Source organism: Microcebus murinus, chromosome 9 (genome assembly GCF_040939455.1).
Source record: "Microcebus murinus isolate Inina chromosome 9, M.murinus_Inina_mat1.0, whole genome shotgun sequence".
In the NCBI taxonomy this organism is placed as follows: Eukaryota; Metazoa; Chordata; class Mammalia; order Primates; family Cheirogaleidae; genus Microcebus; species Microcebus murinus.
Window position 1 is genome coordinate 98,504,690 of NC_134112.1, and position 16,583 is coordinate 98,521,272.

At 43.3% G+C, this 16,583-nt stretch overlaps 1 protein-coding gene and 1 non-coding gene across 2 annotated transcripts in view; one reads left to right on the top strand and one right to left on the bottom strand.

Annotated features, from left to right (window-relative positions):
- RHEB (Ras homolog, mTORC1 binding) overlaps positions 1-11,786 on the bottom strand; it is a 58,161-nt gene extending 46,375 nt beyond the window's left edge. The window contains exon 1 of the mRNA XM_076006741.1: positions 11,337-11,786. Coding sequence (XP_075862856.1) covers positions 11,337-11,388 — 52 coding nt within the window. The 5' untranslated portion in view covers positions 11,389-11,786. The remainder of the gene's footprint in view (positions 1-11,336) is intronic.
- Positions 11,787-13,941: 2,155 nt separating this feature from the next.
- Positions 13,942-14,045, top strand: LOC142873221 (small nucleolar RNA U13). The gene has a single exon (XR_012921261.1). It is a non-coding gene; the product is annotated as a small nucleolar RNA U13 (small nucleolar RNA).
- The last annotated feature ends 2,538 nt before the right edge of the window (positions 14,046-16,583 follow it).

Sequence of the window (16,583 nt, forward strand, 5' to 3'; positions counted from 1 at the left end):
TTAAGCAAAGCTGGAAGGCAAGAGGGCTGACCTGACAACCTGCAACATATTAAATATTTGGCAACAATGAAGAATTAATTTTCCTAGATTTGTGGCCAAAACTGGGGAAAAGGCTGGGGGTAGAGGTGAGGGTGGAAAAGAGCTAGAGAAAAACAAAAAGAGAAATTCTCCAATTATAACGCAAACTTGAACATATTAAATAGCATGAAATTTAAGACTGATCAAAACTAGTAATAACAAAGTATGAGGAAAATGAGATAAAGTAAAGCATATTCATCAGTTCTATTTATAAAGACTGTTTCTTCAAAAGCTCTTGAAACTCTGCACTGACCTCATGTACCAGCACCAAATTCACTATTTACCAGACCTGGGTTGCCCAGTACTGTAGCCAGTACCATATGTGGATAATGAGCCCCTGAAATGTGGTCAGTCCTAACTGGGATATGTTAGTGTAAAATATACACAAGATTTCTAAGATTTAATAAGAAAAAAGTAAAAATATCAACAATACCCATTACCACGTTGAAATGATGTTTTAATTTCACCTGTTTCTTTTTACATGTTTAATGTGGCTACTGCAACAATCTAAAATTACACGTGAACAATGGTGCTCTTCACTACAGTTTAAGGGAATAGGAACATCCTATTTGCATAAATTTGGCTCCCTAAGTTTATATAAATTTAGCTTCCAAAAGACTTTGCTAGAGTCTTAGGAAAATTGAAAGTAGGTTCATTTTGTGGACAGCCCCATTTTTTTTGGATACTACTCACCCACAAATATGGTTAGATCAAGAAAGCAATTTATTATTACAAAATATATTCACAGGCCGGGCGCAGTGGCTCATGCCTGTAATCCTAGCACTCTGGGAGGCCGAGGTGGGTGGATTGCTCGAGGTCAGGAGTTCGAAACCAGCCTGAGCAAGAGCGAGACCCCGTCTCTACTATAAATAGAAAGAAATTAATTGGCCAACTAATATATATAGAAACATTTAGCCAGGCATGGTGGCGCATGCCTGTAGTCCCAGCTACTTGGGAGGCTGAGGCAGGAGGATCACTTGAGCCCAGGAGATTGAGGTTACTCTGAGCGAGGCTGATGCTGCGGCACTCACTCTAGTCTGGGCAACAAAGCAAGAGTCTGTCTCAAAAAAAAACCCCAAAAAACCAAAATATATTCACAAAATTTTCTAGCAGTTATGATGAATGAAAAGGTCTACAGATGGGGTCCACCTCCTCCTCCCACCAAGCATGACAAAAACATCCTTGTAGTTAGACATGAGTCCTCAGCACCCATGCCTAGCTGAGTGGGTGATATGGGTATGTGTGGTCGCCTGGGACCTGAACCTCATTTGTCTCTGGGACAACAACCCTGAAATCTGAGGGTTTTTTAGGTCATACCCTTGGGTGGCACAAGGACCCAAGAGCAACAAACCCTCAGAACCCTAGTAGCAAGTGCAGCAGCCTATCTCCAGGACCATGGAAACCATGCAGGTCGTTGCCAGGGCTTCCCTCTGTGACCAGAAAGCAGGGCAAGCTGTGCATCTGGTAGGTGTGTAAATGAACCTGGCCCATCCCCTAAACCTGGTTCTGTTCTACCATTTCTTTCTAGCCATTAGCAACATTACCTACCCAGGCACTCACGCTAGAAATCTGAAGGTTATCCTTAACAGCTCCCAGATCAACATCTTGTCCACTCTCCCTCTAATTAAATCTCAAATGTGTGTCCTCTTTATCTTGCCTACACTACACTAACTAGCCCACGATACTTTTCTTGTTCTTCTCATTTCTAAGTCCCCGCTTCCTCCCCACACACATCTTACCTTCTCATTCACTAGTAGAACCAGCTGCTTTTTTTTTTTTTTTTGAGACAATTCTCCAACCCTCACCTCCACCCACGGTCAAGTTAGCTCTTCCTTTGATTATTTCTCTCAAGCACTTACCCTATTATATTTAAATAACAATCTGTGCAGCAGCTGGACTGCCAGCTCTGGAGCCACTGCCTGAGTTCAAATCCTGGCTTTGTCACTTAATAACTGATCACTGGCAAGTCACTTAATCTTTCTGTACCTTAGTTGCCTTATCTGCAAAATAGGGATAATCTCTGTACCCACCCATAGAGTTTAAGGGTTATTGAGAGTTAATACAAGTACATTATTTAAGGTGGCACCCCATATCAGTAAATGCTTCAACAACCCCAACAATTATCAGTGGTAGTAACTGTTTCCTGTGGCTCTTTCATTAGATTGAAGTGAAGCTCCTTGAGGACAAGGACCATGACTGCCCTAGCCTTTGTGACTGGTACAAAGTAGATTTAATTTATTCAAACATTTAATGAACACCTATTGAATAACATGTAACACTTTAAAACTCACAAACTGTCCTCTTCAACCAGTAGTTTCAGTGCCTGAAATCCTTCTGGATAACTGACAAACACCCTAGACGCCTCCCCCAGACAATATGCACACAATTTCAGGGAGAGCTCAAGAACTCCAAGTTAAGAAACTCTACTCTAGGTCGGCAATGTTTCTTAATGTGTGACACCCAGAACTGAAGAGAATGCTCCACCCTTTTGGTTCAGAGTTCAGCTGAGCTGATTCACAATGAAAATAGTCAGCTAAAATCCCTAGAAATTTAATCCCAGTGTCTCAATCTATATGCATGCAGGTGATTTTTTTCCCCTGAAACATAAACACGAGACTTTACATTTAGGGCTTGAATTTTTGTCGTCCTCCTCTCTCTTTCCTCCAGAAGCAACCTTAGTGATGCTCTGGTCCCAAATCTTTGTATTGCTCTCACAGTATCGAGCGAGCATTCATGTCCCCTGGTATAAATAAATAGGGCCCTAGGAGCCAGGTCAGAAATTCCAATTATATCACACTTGAGGAATTCCTCAGCAGAGGAATTGGAAATTCCAGTGTTTTCCCATTTCCATTCACACTATGGAGGTTGGCCACCGTGGTTGACTTTTTGCCATTTATGTGTTCATTCAGCTATTCATACAAATCATGAACAAAGAGAACCTATATTTTAAAATGTTCTCTTTAAAACAAATTCTCTTTAAAACATGATTTAGCTTCTAAAACCAGCAAAATGCCAGCTAAATGCATTTATATCTAAGACACAAGTCTCAGAAAAGCATTTTCATCTCACAAAACTGTAACTGTAAAAGCCAGTATTTCCATCCCCCATTCACAAATTATGTACTTTTACCATCACATATCTTACTAAAATATCAATTTCTGTTTCAAAAGTCCCTGAGGAGTCTTTCTGCAAAAAGTAAGCACAACTAAAAGAAAAATGGGGAGAAGGGGACATGACTCAATTACATTACAGATAAGACAGAAACCAAGCAAGCAGGACAGAGTTAATTTTATCAGAGTCCTTAAATTGCCCTGCTCTAAACTTTCCCATAAGAGCACAATACAAAGGCTTCTAGTACTTCCTGTTCTAAACTAATACCAAATCTATTTAAAATTCCAATCCTACAGGGAACTTTTTTTCAGAAGCCCAATATACATTTTAGAAAATTAAAATACTAAAATAGTCCAGGACCTTCATGTTTGAGATATTAAATCATACTTCTAAACCAATCAAGCAATTCATGTTAAAAGTATTCAGCAGTTTGCATTCTGACAGCAATCTGACTTTAAGAGAGATCGTGAGCACTTTCACTATCAATGTTAAGATTTAATTTGGTACTTCATAATAGACTAGAACTAAGAATAAAAGTTATTTCAAATGTGATCACTAAAGATTTCATAATGCCTTCACTTGCACAATCATGTCCAAGTTCAATTCTGATTTATTCAAATAACTAAGAACAATCCAGTCATGGATACTACTAAAGTTATTAACTTGTTATTCTAGACCTTAACCTAAGAAAAGTGTTGTACATTTATTACTTCCATAATCACAGGTAGGGGTGGCTGTTTCTCATTTTATGATAAAGTGGCTGTTTTTACTTATGTTTCCCTCCCCGCTTTCACCCTTATACTTGTATTTAAAAACTGCATTATCAGTAGTATAGGGGCCCTCAAACCTTTTGCAATTTTTATTATTTCTTGGGAGCCTCACCATCACCAGGTCAAAACAATGTAATGAATCCATTCTGGACTGCTATAAAGAAAATACCCGAAGCTAGGTAATTTATAAAGAAAAGAGGCTTATTTGGCTCATGGTTCTGCAGACTATACAAGCTCGGCACCAGCATCTGCTTCTGGTGAAGGCTTCAGGGAACTTCCAATGAAAGCAGAAGGCAAAGGGGGAGGAGGTGTGTCACATGCTAAGAGCAGGAGCAAGGGAGGGAAGGCTTCTTTAAATAAGCAAGTCTTGTGCAAACCAACAAAGTGAGCACTCAACTCATCTCAGGGAAGGCACCAAGCCATTCATGAGGGATCTGTCCCCATGACCTAAACACCTCCCACCAGCCCCCACATTCAATACTGGGGATCAAATTTCAACATGAGATTTGGAAAGGCCAACCATCTGAACCTTATCACACAAGAACTCACCCAAAAATGCACAGGGTCAAGAGGTCAAGATAACTGGCATATATCATAATTCTCCCAATCTTTTTGTAGCTCACTGCTTACTACTCAGAATGAATGATTTCCTAAAGTTACTGCAAGGCCCTGCACAATGCAGCCCGACTACCTTTCCAACTTCATTTCCTACTCCCATCTCATTATGTTCTGCCACCCCCATGCGTCCTTCCATTCTCTACCATGCCAAGTTCTAGCTTCCCTTAGCATCCTTGTGTTACAATGCTACAAGAGCCTCTTCTACGAGGCTCCTCTTAGACCGCAGGAACCATATCCCAGTGAACAGCATCTAGGATGCAGCCACTCTGGATTCAATTTTGCACAACAGTGAGTAGCAAGATCCTAACATATCACAGTTCAATGTTTCTCAAAGGTTGGTCTGTGGACCTCTGGGGGTCCCCTGAAACCTTTTTAGGGGACTCATGAGGTCCAAGCTATTTTCATAACAATATTAAGATATCATTTGCTTTTCCACCAAGTTCCCATTCGTGCTAAAGGCACAAAAGTAATGGCAGGTGAAACTGCTAGCTTGGCACCCCTTAGCATCAATCACAATAGGAGTTACATACTGGGCAGTAAGTCGCTGTATTCTTTACCACTATGCACTCATGGGGTGGGGCTGTTTTCACTTAACAATGTCCTTGAGAAAGCGGTAAAAACTACTTTGTTAGGGCCTGACGCGGTGGCTCACGCCTGTAATCCTAGCACTTTGGGAGGCCAAGGCGGGCGGACTGCTCAAGGTCAGAAGTTCAAAACCAGCCTGAGCAAGACCCCGTCTCTACCAAAAATAGAAAGAAATTAATTCACCAACTAAAAATATATATACAAAAAATTAGCCGGGCATGGTGGCGCATGCCTGTATCCCAGCTACTCAGGAGGCTGAGGCAGTAGGATTGCTGAGCCCAGGAGATTGAGGTTGCTGTGAGCCAGGCTGACGCCTCGGCACTCACTCTAGCATGGGCAACAAAGCGAGACTCTGTCTCAAAAAAAAAAAAAAAAAAATTACTTTGTTAAACCTTGGGTACATGGTTTTTTAATATTCTGCATGATAAATGGCATGTACACAAAAAGCACCTCTGCTACATACTGAAGCATAATGGTTGTGTCCAAGAAAAGCATTTGTGCAATCTCAACTAGCCACTTTTATGGAATGCCTTTTTTTACTTGTAAGGATGACAAATTATTATTTCAGATGTGGGTATCTGGCAGACATTTTCTTGGAAATTAAAAAAATAAAATTGTCAATTCAAGTAAAAACTGGTAGTGTGTTGCCAAAAAAATTTTTAAAATCCAAACTCGAGGGAAATTAGAATTTTGGAAAACTTGCACCACTCACAGTGAGCTTAACAAATGTGATTTTAAAAATATTTTTATTTAAATATTAAAATGTGTCAACATGTGGAAGATCTGCATAACAGTGAAGCAGTATTTTCCAAATGACCAGTGTATGCTGTTACAAAATCAGGCATGGGTAGAAGATCCATTCAAGGTGTAAAACAGAGCAATGAAGTTTAATGTAACAAGGTAGGGCTAGTTGATCCATATGATTTCAGACTGCATAATGCAACTAACCTTTAAGAAACTATCACTTATGGAGTTTTGGTAAGTATCAAAGAATATCCACAGTTATCTGAAAATGCTATTAAAACTCCTCCCTTTTCCAAGCCAAGGATGGATTTTCATCATATACTTCATTAAACTAACATATTGTAACAGAATGAACTCAAAAGCAGATATGAGAATCCAACTGCTTTTTTTTTTTTTTTTTTTTTTTTTTATTATTTTTTTGAGACAGAGTCTCGCTTTGTTGTCCAGGCTAGAGTGAGTGCCGTGGCGTCAGGCTAGCTCACAGCAACCTCAAACTCCTGGGCTCGAGCGATCCTTCTGCCTCAGCCTCCCGAGTAGCTGGGACTACAGGCATGCGCCACCATGCCCGGCTAATTTTTTATATACATATCAGTTGGCCAATTAATCTCTTTCTATTTATAGTAGAGACAGGGTCTCGCTCTTGCTCAGGCTGGTTTTGAACTCCTGACCTTGAGCAATCCGCCTGCCTCGGCCTCCCAGAGAGCTAGGATTACAGGCGTGAGCCACCACGCCCGGCCTCCAAGTGCTTTTTAAATCAGACCTTAAAAGACACTTGCAAAACCATAAAACACTCTTATCAAAATCACAGTTGCTTTTTGGGCAGAAATTGGCAACTTAGTCCTAAAAATCATACAGAAATGCAAGGGACTCAGAATAGCCAAAACAATCTTGAAAAAGAATAAAATTAGAGGACTCACTATTTCAAAACTGACTACAAAATTACAGTAATCAAGATTGTGTGGTACTGGCATAAAGACAGACATATAAAGTAATGGAATGAGAGAGTCCTGAAACAAACTCTTAAAATTATGGTCACTTAATTTTCAACAAGGGAATTCAATGAAGAGTGTCTTTTAACAAAAGAGGATGGCACAACTTGATATCCACATGTAAAAGAATGAAGTTGTACCTCTCCCTCACACCATAAACAAATACTAACTACAACTAGATCACAGACCTACTGTGTGAACTTAAAGTATAAAAACATCTAGAAGAAAACATAGTAATAATCTATATGACCTTGGATTAGGCAATGGTTTACTTAGATGTGACACTAAAAGCACAAGTGACAAAAAAGATATATTGGACTTCAAAATTAAAAGCTTTTGCTTCAAGTGACAAGACAAGCCACAGATGGGAGACATTATTTACAAATTATATATTATACCACTTCATATTCACTAGCTAGGATGGCTAAAACCAAAGAGACAGACAATAACAAGTGCTGGTAAGGATGCGGAGAAATTTAAACCTACTTTCATTGTTCATGAGAATATAAAATGGTACAGCTACCTTGCAAAACAGTTTGACAGTTCCTTAACATGTTAATCATAGAGTTACCCCATGACCCAGTAATTCCACTCCTAGGAATATACCCTAGAGAAATGAAAACTTACATATACACAAAAGCATGTACAAGAATGTTCAAAAACAGTATTATTCATAATAGCTTAAAAGCTGAAACAATTCACATACCCACTTGACAAACCCATAGGAAAAAAGTGGTATACTCATATAATGAAATATTATTCAGCAATTAACAGGAATGAAGTACTGATACATGCTACAACATGGAGGAAACTTGAAAACTTTACACTAAGTGAAAGATGCCAGTCACAAAAGACTACATATAATGATCACATTTATGGAATGTTCAGAATAAGTTAATTCATAGAAACAGAAAGTAGATTAGTGGTTGGCAGGGGCTGCAAGGTGGGGAGGATGGGCAGTGATTGCTAAGGAGCACAGTGTTTCTTTTTGGGGCGATGAAGGTAAGTACAGATAGCCCTGACACAACACACATGGACATCAATATTTGGCACCAGGAACTCAAAAATCACAAATTCAAGCTCTGATTACACTCTTGTAAATAAAGAACAATGAATGGGACGGAATAACAGTAATTTCAAGCTTTAATACAAAGTAGCCACTACAGGACTACATCCACCCACAATCACACAACTCAAAAATGTTATTAAGCACCTGAATATGCAATTTCACATACTGGCAGATTTTACAAGGGCAAATAACGTTTTCACCTTTCAATTTTTAATAAAATTTGGCAAAAAGGACAGGATAACTTAAAAATAGATTGTTAAAGTCAGAATACAATTTGTATTCTATTAGGAACAAAATATTCAATGACAGCTGTCCCTAAGAGGTATCCAAATACTACCTAAAACATCTTGATGAGATAATTTGAGTACTTTTGCTGAACTGCCTTTTACAAAACCACAAAGTTGTTTTATTTTCTCTTTTACCAGCTTTCACATGCCTGTGATCCCATCCCTCTTGTTAACCATACACAAGAGACTTACATATGACAAATACCTTTTGATTATGGTCTAAATGTAAACTAGATTTCCAAAGCTCTCAGTGTAAGATTCCAGTGAAAGAAGTACCAGATTGAAGATAGTGTATCTGACACACTACAACTTTCACTTTAGTTTCTTCTATCCTGGGGCTACTCTGTTGTATCAGAAGCAACAGAATGTAAGGGAGCTGGTATATTTGGCAACCACCAAAACAATTAATACAAAGCACTTCCTGAAAGCTAGACTGAGTTATAGGTGACGTGTCCTTAAAAGCTTTAACACTGAGAATAACAGGAAAAGTACTTCAGGGGGAAAAAAGGGTTGTATAAACCACCTGAGAATTATTTTTTCCATACTGGTAGTTCACTCTGTATTTTTTTAAAATACAAAATTTGGAAGCAATTATAAGCATTTTGTAGTTTTATCTGAAGGTAAACTTTTTAAATAAAGTTTGTGATATGACAAAGTCACAATGACAAGTATTCTACTAGTCAAACTGGCCGGAAGATATTTAATCACGAGAACATTCTAAGAAAGATGTGAAGCCTTTTGCTACGACTCTTTATTCAGTCGATAGGACAAAACAAGTTAACATCACAAAATAGCACAACCTAGAAACATATGTATAGCACCATTTGCAAGCCAGCATGTTAGTAAGTTCCTACAGTCTGAATACTGAGTAATTTGCAGAAGAGTGGCTATTACGTGGGATCATGCTGACAAAAAACTAACCCCTTGCCCCCTAAAAAAGATGCCACAAACTACAAAATATCCCAGCTCATAATAATGGTAAACAACTTTAAAATTAAATGCAAGATTGGGAGCAACTTAACCATTCCAAAATCTTTTAAAATAGTTACTCTGCATCCCACCAGAGACTAAGTTAGCACAGTATTTAACAAACAGCAGTTTAAAATAAATGTCTGTGAACAGAAGGCTAAAGGGTGGCCTGTTACATCTCAGTCTTCAGTAGGACTCTGTTTAGAAGACAAAACAGAACAGATTTCAACTGGACATAAGGAATCTTTTTTTTAGCAAAACAGTGATAAAACACTAGACCTGCTCACTAAAGATCAGAACCACCATTTCAAAATTGTAAAGAAGTAAGTCAGTCAGAATCTTTAGGTCACTCCAGGGATGAAATCAGGTAGCCTAGGTACTTCTCACTATCTTCAATAGTTGGCACAAGGTGCCTGATCAGCTAGGGCTCACTCAAGAGCCAGGATATGTCATGGTTCCACTCTCCAAAGACCAGAGAAGGTAATAAACATAACAGAGGGATGCAAGAGCATGGTGATTCAGGCTGCCAATAAAGGCTGGATCCCGGGTTCCATATTGACATTTGGAAAGTGGACAGTTAGTGACTTTAAAAGGCTCAATTTTTGATGCATGGTTTACTTTATGGCCACAGCTGTTAAGACTGTCACCTATCTACCCCCTCTGATTCGGCACTGCAGCACACAAGAGCTACCCCTGTGACTCTTGGCACCCCTTATCTCTACAGAAGCTTCTTTGAGCCCTTGATCATTTCCTTCATGATTTCCCCCCAGCACTTGACGAGAGAGATGGTAGAAGGATGAGTAAGCATACTGTCGCTGATCTTGGTCAAAGAGCACAAACCCTGGCACCGGCGGTGGAAAGTGAGGGTGAGGAAGCAGAACAGCAAGCACAGCCGGGGACTTCATCCAATGAGCGGACGGAGCTGCAAGCTTTCCTGTGGCAGTCATTGCTACCTCCTTCCGCAATCACCGGAGACTCCAAACCCTCGCTTTTACACTCCCACCCCTACACTGTGATCAAATGCACATTTTCTTTAAACAGTTACTTAAAAACTGCACTAAAAGATGAACTAATTTCTCCAGGCTTCCGGTTGACAAAGACAATAAAGCTTCACCATGAAGAACGGTTAAGTTCACCCGTTCAGTTCTCTCAAAAGATAGAAAACTACTCATTTTCTGACACCCTGTCCGCCTCCTACCCCACCCCACTCCTCCCCCTCCCCAGGCCACCTCTATTCAGCAATAAGGCCAGGAGCACTTTCAAATATATGTCAACCTTTTTTTGGGGGGGGTAAGAAAACAAAAAGACACTTGAATTACTTCAACAACCCGGTTGCAAGTAACTGACCTTATTTTTTCCCGAAGAAAATAGGACACTCGGAGATCAGAAATTTCTCTCTCTCTCTCTTCCTATTTTGGCCACCGACTGTATCTAAAGGATCTCCAAGAGGTTTCTTTTGGGGGCTTTTCTCGGTTTCTTAGACAAGAAACTTGCTCTCAGTAGCCAAACGTCCTTTTAAGTCCCTAGTTTTCTTTACAAGGTTGAACTTCACTACAGATGGAAAGAACCCAAGGTGTTGTCTCTCCTTTGTTAAAACCCCACGGACTTTATTTAATTTGGGGCAGGGGCGAGGGAAGACTGCCAGAGCTTGCAGCGAAAAGGTTGAGAGGGACAGGTGTGACTCCTTCCTTGTGGGAGTGCCTTGCAGCACAATCCTGGCACAGTGGCAAATTATTCCCACCACCGCCTTACTTGCCCCAGACACACCTGGGACTCCTCCGTACTCGGAGGCCCCCACATCCCCGGCGCCCAGCGTGTTCCGCGCCCGCAGCCTCCCCCACGGCCACCCACATCCGCCGCCCCCAGCCGCCACCTGTCCGTCGGGGCCCGGGGAAGGCGCCCGGCTTCCGCACCTCCCCGCCGGGCGCCGACGCCGCCCGGACCGCCGCCACCTCTGCTCAAAATGGTGGTTACGAAACGCGCGGCCCCCGCCCGCCCAGCCTCCCTCCACATGGCCGCGCCGGTTCCAAACTTCGCAGGCCCGGCCGCCACTCGGCGCCCAGGCTAGGCCCTGGCCCGTGGGCACGAGAAGGCCGCGCGGCCGCCCGCCACTCACCCACAGACCGGTAGCCCAGGATCGCGATCTTCCGGGACTTGGACTGCGGCATCTTGGCGGCCTCCTCAGCCCCGGCCCAACCACATCAACCGCGGCGGCGGCGGCTCCTGCTGCTGCGATCCGCGGCGGCCGCGCCGGGGGACAGCGGCATACAGAGAGGGGCGGCGGCGGGCGCGGCTGCCTCTCGCTCGCTCGCGCGCTCCCAACCGCCCGGAACCGACCGCGCGGCGGCGCCCCTCCCCCCACAACACGCCCACGTGACCGCCCGCCGCGGCCGGCCCCCGGCCCACGTCAGCGGCGCCCTGCCCCCGCCGCGGCCCGCCGCCTCCGCCCCGCGAAGTGCGCTGGGGGATGCGCTGGGGCGACCTTTTACTTTAAAGGGAAAAAAAAGGGCGCCGAGAAGCCCCCGGAAAAGTCACGACTGAAACTCGCTGCGTCATGACCCTCCCACCTTCTTCCGCCGCTTTTTAATTACGCCACTTCTCCCTGAGCGCTGATTGGATAGCTCCCGCTCATCCATGCGATGACGCGACGGAAACTCCGTCTCCCATTGGGGGTGGCGAAAAGGCGGGGTGGGGCGGCGGGGCTGCTGGCGCGGGAGCTAAAAATACACCCCAGCCGATACCTCGCAGTTGGGCGCCGGCGAGGTTTGAAGACTTCAAACTTCCAACGGGTGGGGGGCGGGCGGGAGAGGCGGAGCGAGAGACGGTGGCTCCCCAGTGATTGGCCAGAGCGGGACGCAAGGCGGGGCAAGTGGTGGGCGGTGCAGTGATTGGCGGGCGCCGAGCGGTTGGCGGGCTCGCGCCCGCTGAGCCTTTTCCGGGCGCGGGGCGCGTGGGCCCCGGCGCGGTGCGTGTTTCTCCTTTCCGTCTTGCTGTGTTAGCGTTAGTCAGTTCGGCTTTGAGGATGCAGGTGGTGACTAAGCGTCGTCCGTGGCTGAAGGACTGTGGGAAGAATGGGCTCTGCGTTAATGCAGAATGTTAGGGGTTTCATTAGAAAGGCGCGAGCCTCGTGGGCTCTGGTGTGAGCCCCGCGACGGGCGGGCCGGCGAGAGAGGCGGGAGGCGGCCGCCGGCTGCCCGCTCCGCGTGGGCATGGTTCTCCCGGCGGTGCCAGCCAGAGGGGTCGGGCGGGGCCCCGCTGGAGTGCAGGGAGGGCAGAGCCTGGTCCGTGGAGGTGACAGGTTGGAAGCCAGGCCCGAGGAAACGCAGATCCCATTGACAGACTGGCCAGCCGGGGAAGACTTGTCCATCGTGGTAGACGTGCACTTGGTGCTTGCTAACTAGGCAGACACCCCGTTATTCCCGGGAGTCTGCCCTTGTTCTTGGGCTGGTTGGCAGCGTGCATCTGCAGAGGCCTGAGTGGGACCCCACGCGCCGGTCAGTGCCCTTGGCCCTTTCCCAGTGAGCGTCAGAGAGGAATGACCCTGGGAGGCTGGGTGCGGGCCTTGGCTTCCCCGGTGTGGAGGTTTAGAGGTGAGTTCTGCAGATACGCCTTGCAGAATTGGAGCACTGAGCCTAGGGCGGCCTCCCTCCAGTTTTCCCACTTTCCTAGGAGGGGGGATGTGCGTTTTGTATCCTCAGGGGCCCACAGACTGAAGCCCCAGGCAGCCAGCTGGAAGTGATAAATATCTTCGAAGTTCTGTTTTATTTTAAGGAAATTTTGCATTCTACTTTATAATTTGTTTAAATATTTTTAAACTAAAGGTCTTAAAATGCTGTCTTCAGAAAAATGTATCGTGTTTATCTTGTGGATTTGGACACCCCCACCATAGTATTTTTGGACAGATACTGCTAAACTCCTTGGTGAATTATAAAATCAATTTAGTGGATTTTTTGGTTTGTCTTTTTATTTTTTTTATTTTTTTTTTATTTTGGTTTGTCTTTTTAGAATAAGAACAGAATAGAAAAGAGCGTGTTATGCATAGTAAATTATGTGTTTGTGTATGTATATTTATTTACATATATGCTATATTTGTATTGTGTACTGGGATCCATTGTAAAATGTTTCTTACTGTGGGTTGCCTCAAAAAGTTTGAAAGCACTACCCTAGCCTGAGAATGTCAGTAATCCAGATTGAGAAGCACAGTTGTAAAGGATAACCTCATTCAATAAATCTTCCAGTTGCTGTCCAAAAGCCCTTTGCAGGTCAGACCCAAGAGTTGAAAAGATTCCTTTATTTCTGAGTGGGGAGAATTTTTTTGGCTTTAAGAAATGACTCAAGTTACCTAAAATAATAGGAACTGATTGTATGGATTCACATAGAAATACCTGACTGCAAGTAGACAGGAACATGGTTGGAGGAAACGATGGGCTTGCTTTTGTATCCAGAGTAGCTCTTGTGATTAGATAACTCGGTTACTAACCTTTTACTTTTCAGTAGCTGGAACATCTGCTGCCACAGTCAACTTGCCCTCAACAGGTTCTGCTTGTTTAATTCCCAGAGATGATATACAAAACTTTTTTTTCTAACACTGAATTAGACTGAGTAAAAACCACTGCGGTGCTTGTTTTTATCAAAAGGACATTTGGGAAATTATTTTACTCCAATGAAAGTAGACATTAAGGAGTGTGTTATTGTTTTATTTTTTAAATATTTGATGAGCGATCCTTTTGTAGTTCATAAGCGTGATGATTGGGTTTTCACGCGCATGTGTGAGATGTGCCTCCCTCCAACCTTGTTACAATGTCGGCACATTACCGGTCTGACATGAGAAAAAAAAATTTGATGAGGGAAGACTGGAGAAGAACAAGACTCATGTTAATCTTAGTATAAGCCAAATCAGACTGATCTACGTCTCACATAGGTATTATTCAAAATCAAACAGTGCAGATTTGGGGAAACATGCTAAGGTTAGTCTAGTGTGTGTTCATCCTGTTGGAATCAAACGCACAGATCCTCCTGTGGACGGGAGAGGGGTTTCCTCCGCAGGGAATTGATGGCCCTGCCCTCAGCATTTTAGGATGAGAGCCGTCTGGGAAAGGCAAGTCCCCTGGCTTTCACTTCAGGGAGAGAAAACCCTGCCCTCTCTGAAACAGGATCAGTCTGGTCTGAACCCTGAGAATGGAGCACTCCTAGAAGAAGGAAAATGAGTGAGCAGCCCTAAGTCCATGAAGGGGGCCATGTGAGAGCAAGTGGGCTCAGCAAGGAACTCTGAGGACAGATCGAGGGCCATGCAGCAGTCTAAATTGTTCTCAACCCCTGTGGGTTAAATTGTGTCTCCCCCCCTACCCCCCAAAGGATACATTGGAGTCCTGCCCCTCTCAGAATGTGACCTTATATGGAAATGGAGCCATTGCAGATGTGATTAGTGAAGGTGAGATCACACTGGAGTAGGGTAGGCCCTAAGAGTATTTCTGGTGTCCTTGTAAGAAGAGGCGCAGACACAGGAGAAAGATGCCCAATGTGAAGACCAACACAGAGACTGGGGTGAAGCTGCCATAGGCCGAGGAACTGCTAGGGCTACCCAAGGCTGGAAGGGGCAAGGAAGGGTTCTCTCCTAGAGCCTTCAGAGGGAACATGGCTCTACCAACACCTTAACTTTAGACTTCTGGCTTCCATAGCTGTGAGAAAATAAATTTCTATTGTTTTAAGCTACTGGGTTTGTGGTACTTTGTTATAGCAGCCACAAGAAACTAATACACCAACTATCCTCATGAATAAATGAGGATAAATAAATGAATAAAGCCTCATTAAAAGTTTGGATCTGGTTTTTGCTGGGCTGAGAATGAAGTTGGCCTCCCCCAACCCCAAGCCCAAATAAATGCTCCTAGTAGGAGCTTCTACCACCAGCACAAGCCTGCTGTGCCCAGCAGAGCAATTCTGAGGTTGCTGGTGGCAGTGGCCAGGCAAGACAGCTGGGGCAGAACACATGAGACCTGTGCCTAAGAACCTGTGCAAAGGTACCTAGGGCATGCTGAGGAAGAGCAGGAGGCTAATTCCTTGCAATAAAGCAGGTGATGGCTCGTGCCAATACAGCTTGGATTACATATGTTCCTCAAATATGCCTTAGATGTGGAGTTTAGTCACAGTGTTCATAAGCCACTGAGATATAATTAACATTTGAGGGACATACATATGCACGACTGGTTCCTCTTCCTATGTGAAGAGTTTGTCTCAGTGTTGGATTTTATCCAGCATGTTGAGTTCCAAGGAATTCCACTGGTGTGCAGGAAGAGAAAATAGAACTATTTTTTTAATTAAAAAAAAATAAAGTGTAACTATACTTTGAGATACTAATGATTTAGTAAGCATCCCCTACAAATAGCAAGATGGTTAAAAACTTAAGTATCTAAAACATGAAGACCTTACAAATTTTTCTGCCACTTTTTTTTTTGGAAAATGTCAAACATATATAAAAGCAGCAAAATTAGTACAATGAAAGATGACTTAAATATAACATGCCATTTTTATACAAGAAACAAGCAAAACCAATTAAGGAATCCTTAATACCACCCAATATCCAGGCTCTTCAAATTTCTCCTAACATTTCATAGTTTACTTTTACAATTTGTTAAAATCAGGATCCAAAGATGAATCATATATTGCAATTGCTTGCTATGCCTTTTATGCCTCTTTGTTTTTTGCTTTTGTTTTTTTTTTCCGTTTTTTTTTTTTTTTTTTTTTGAGACAGAGTCTCGCTTTGTTACCCAGGCTAGAGTGAGTGCCATAGCGTCAGCCTAGCTCACGGCAACCTCAAACTCCTGGGCTCAAGCGATCCTCCTGCCTCAGCCTCCTGAGTAGCTGGGACTACAGGCATGCGCCACCATGCCCGGCTAATTTTTTCTATATCTATTAGTTGGCCAATTAATTTGTTTCTATTTATAGTAGAGACGGGGTCTCGCTCTTGCTCAGGGTGGTTTCGAACTCCTGACCTTAAGCAATCCACCCGCCTCGGCCTCCCAGAATGCTAGGATTACAGGCGTGAGCCACCGCGCCCGGCCTGTTATTTTTATTTTTAATAAACTTTATTTTTTAGAACACTTTTAGATGTATAGAAAAATTGTGAAGCTAGTACAGAGAGTTCCTATGTACCCTACACCCAGTTTCCCCCATTGTTAATGTCTTACATTAGCGTGGTATGTTGGTTACAACTAATTAATATCGACATATTATTATTACCTAATGTTCATACATTATTCACATTTCTTCAGTTTGCCCTTAATGTCCTTTTTCTGTTCTAAGATCCCACCCAGAATATCATGTCACATTTAGTAATCATGTTCTGTGGGCTCCTCTTGGCTGTGAT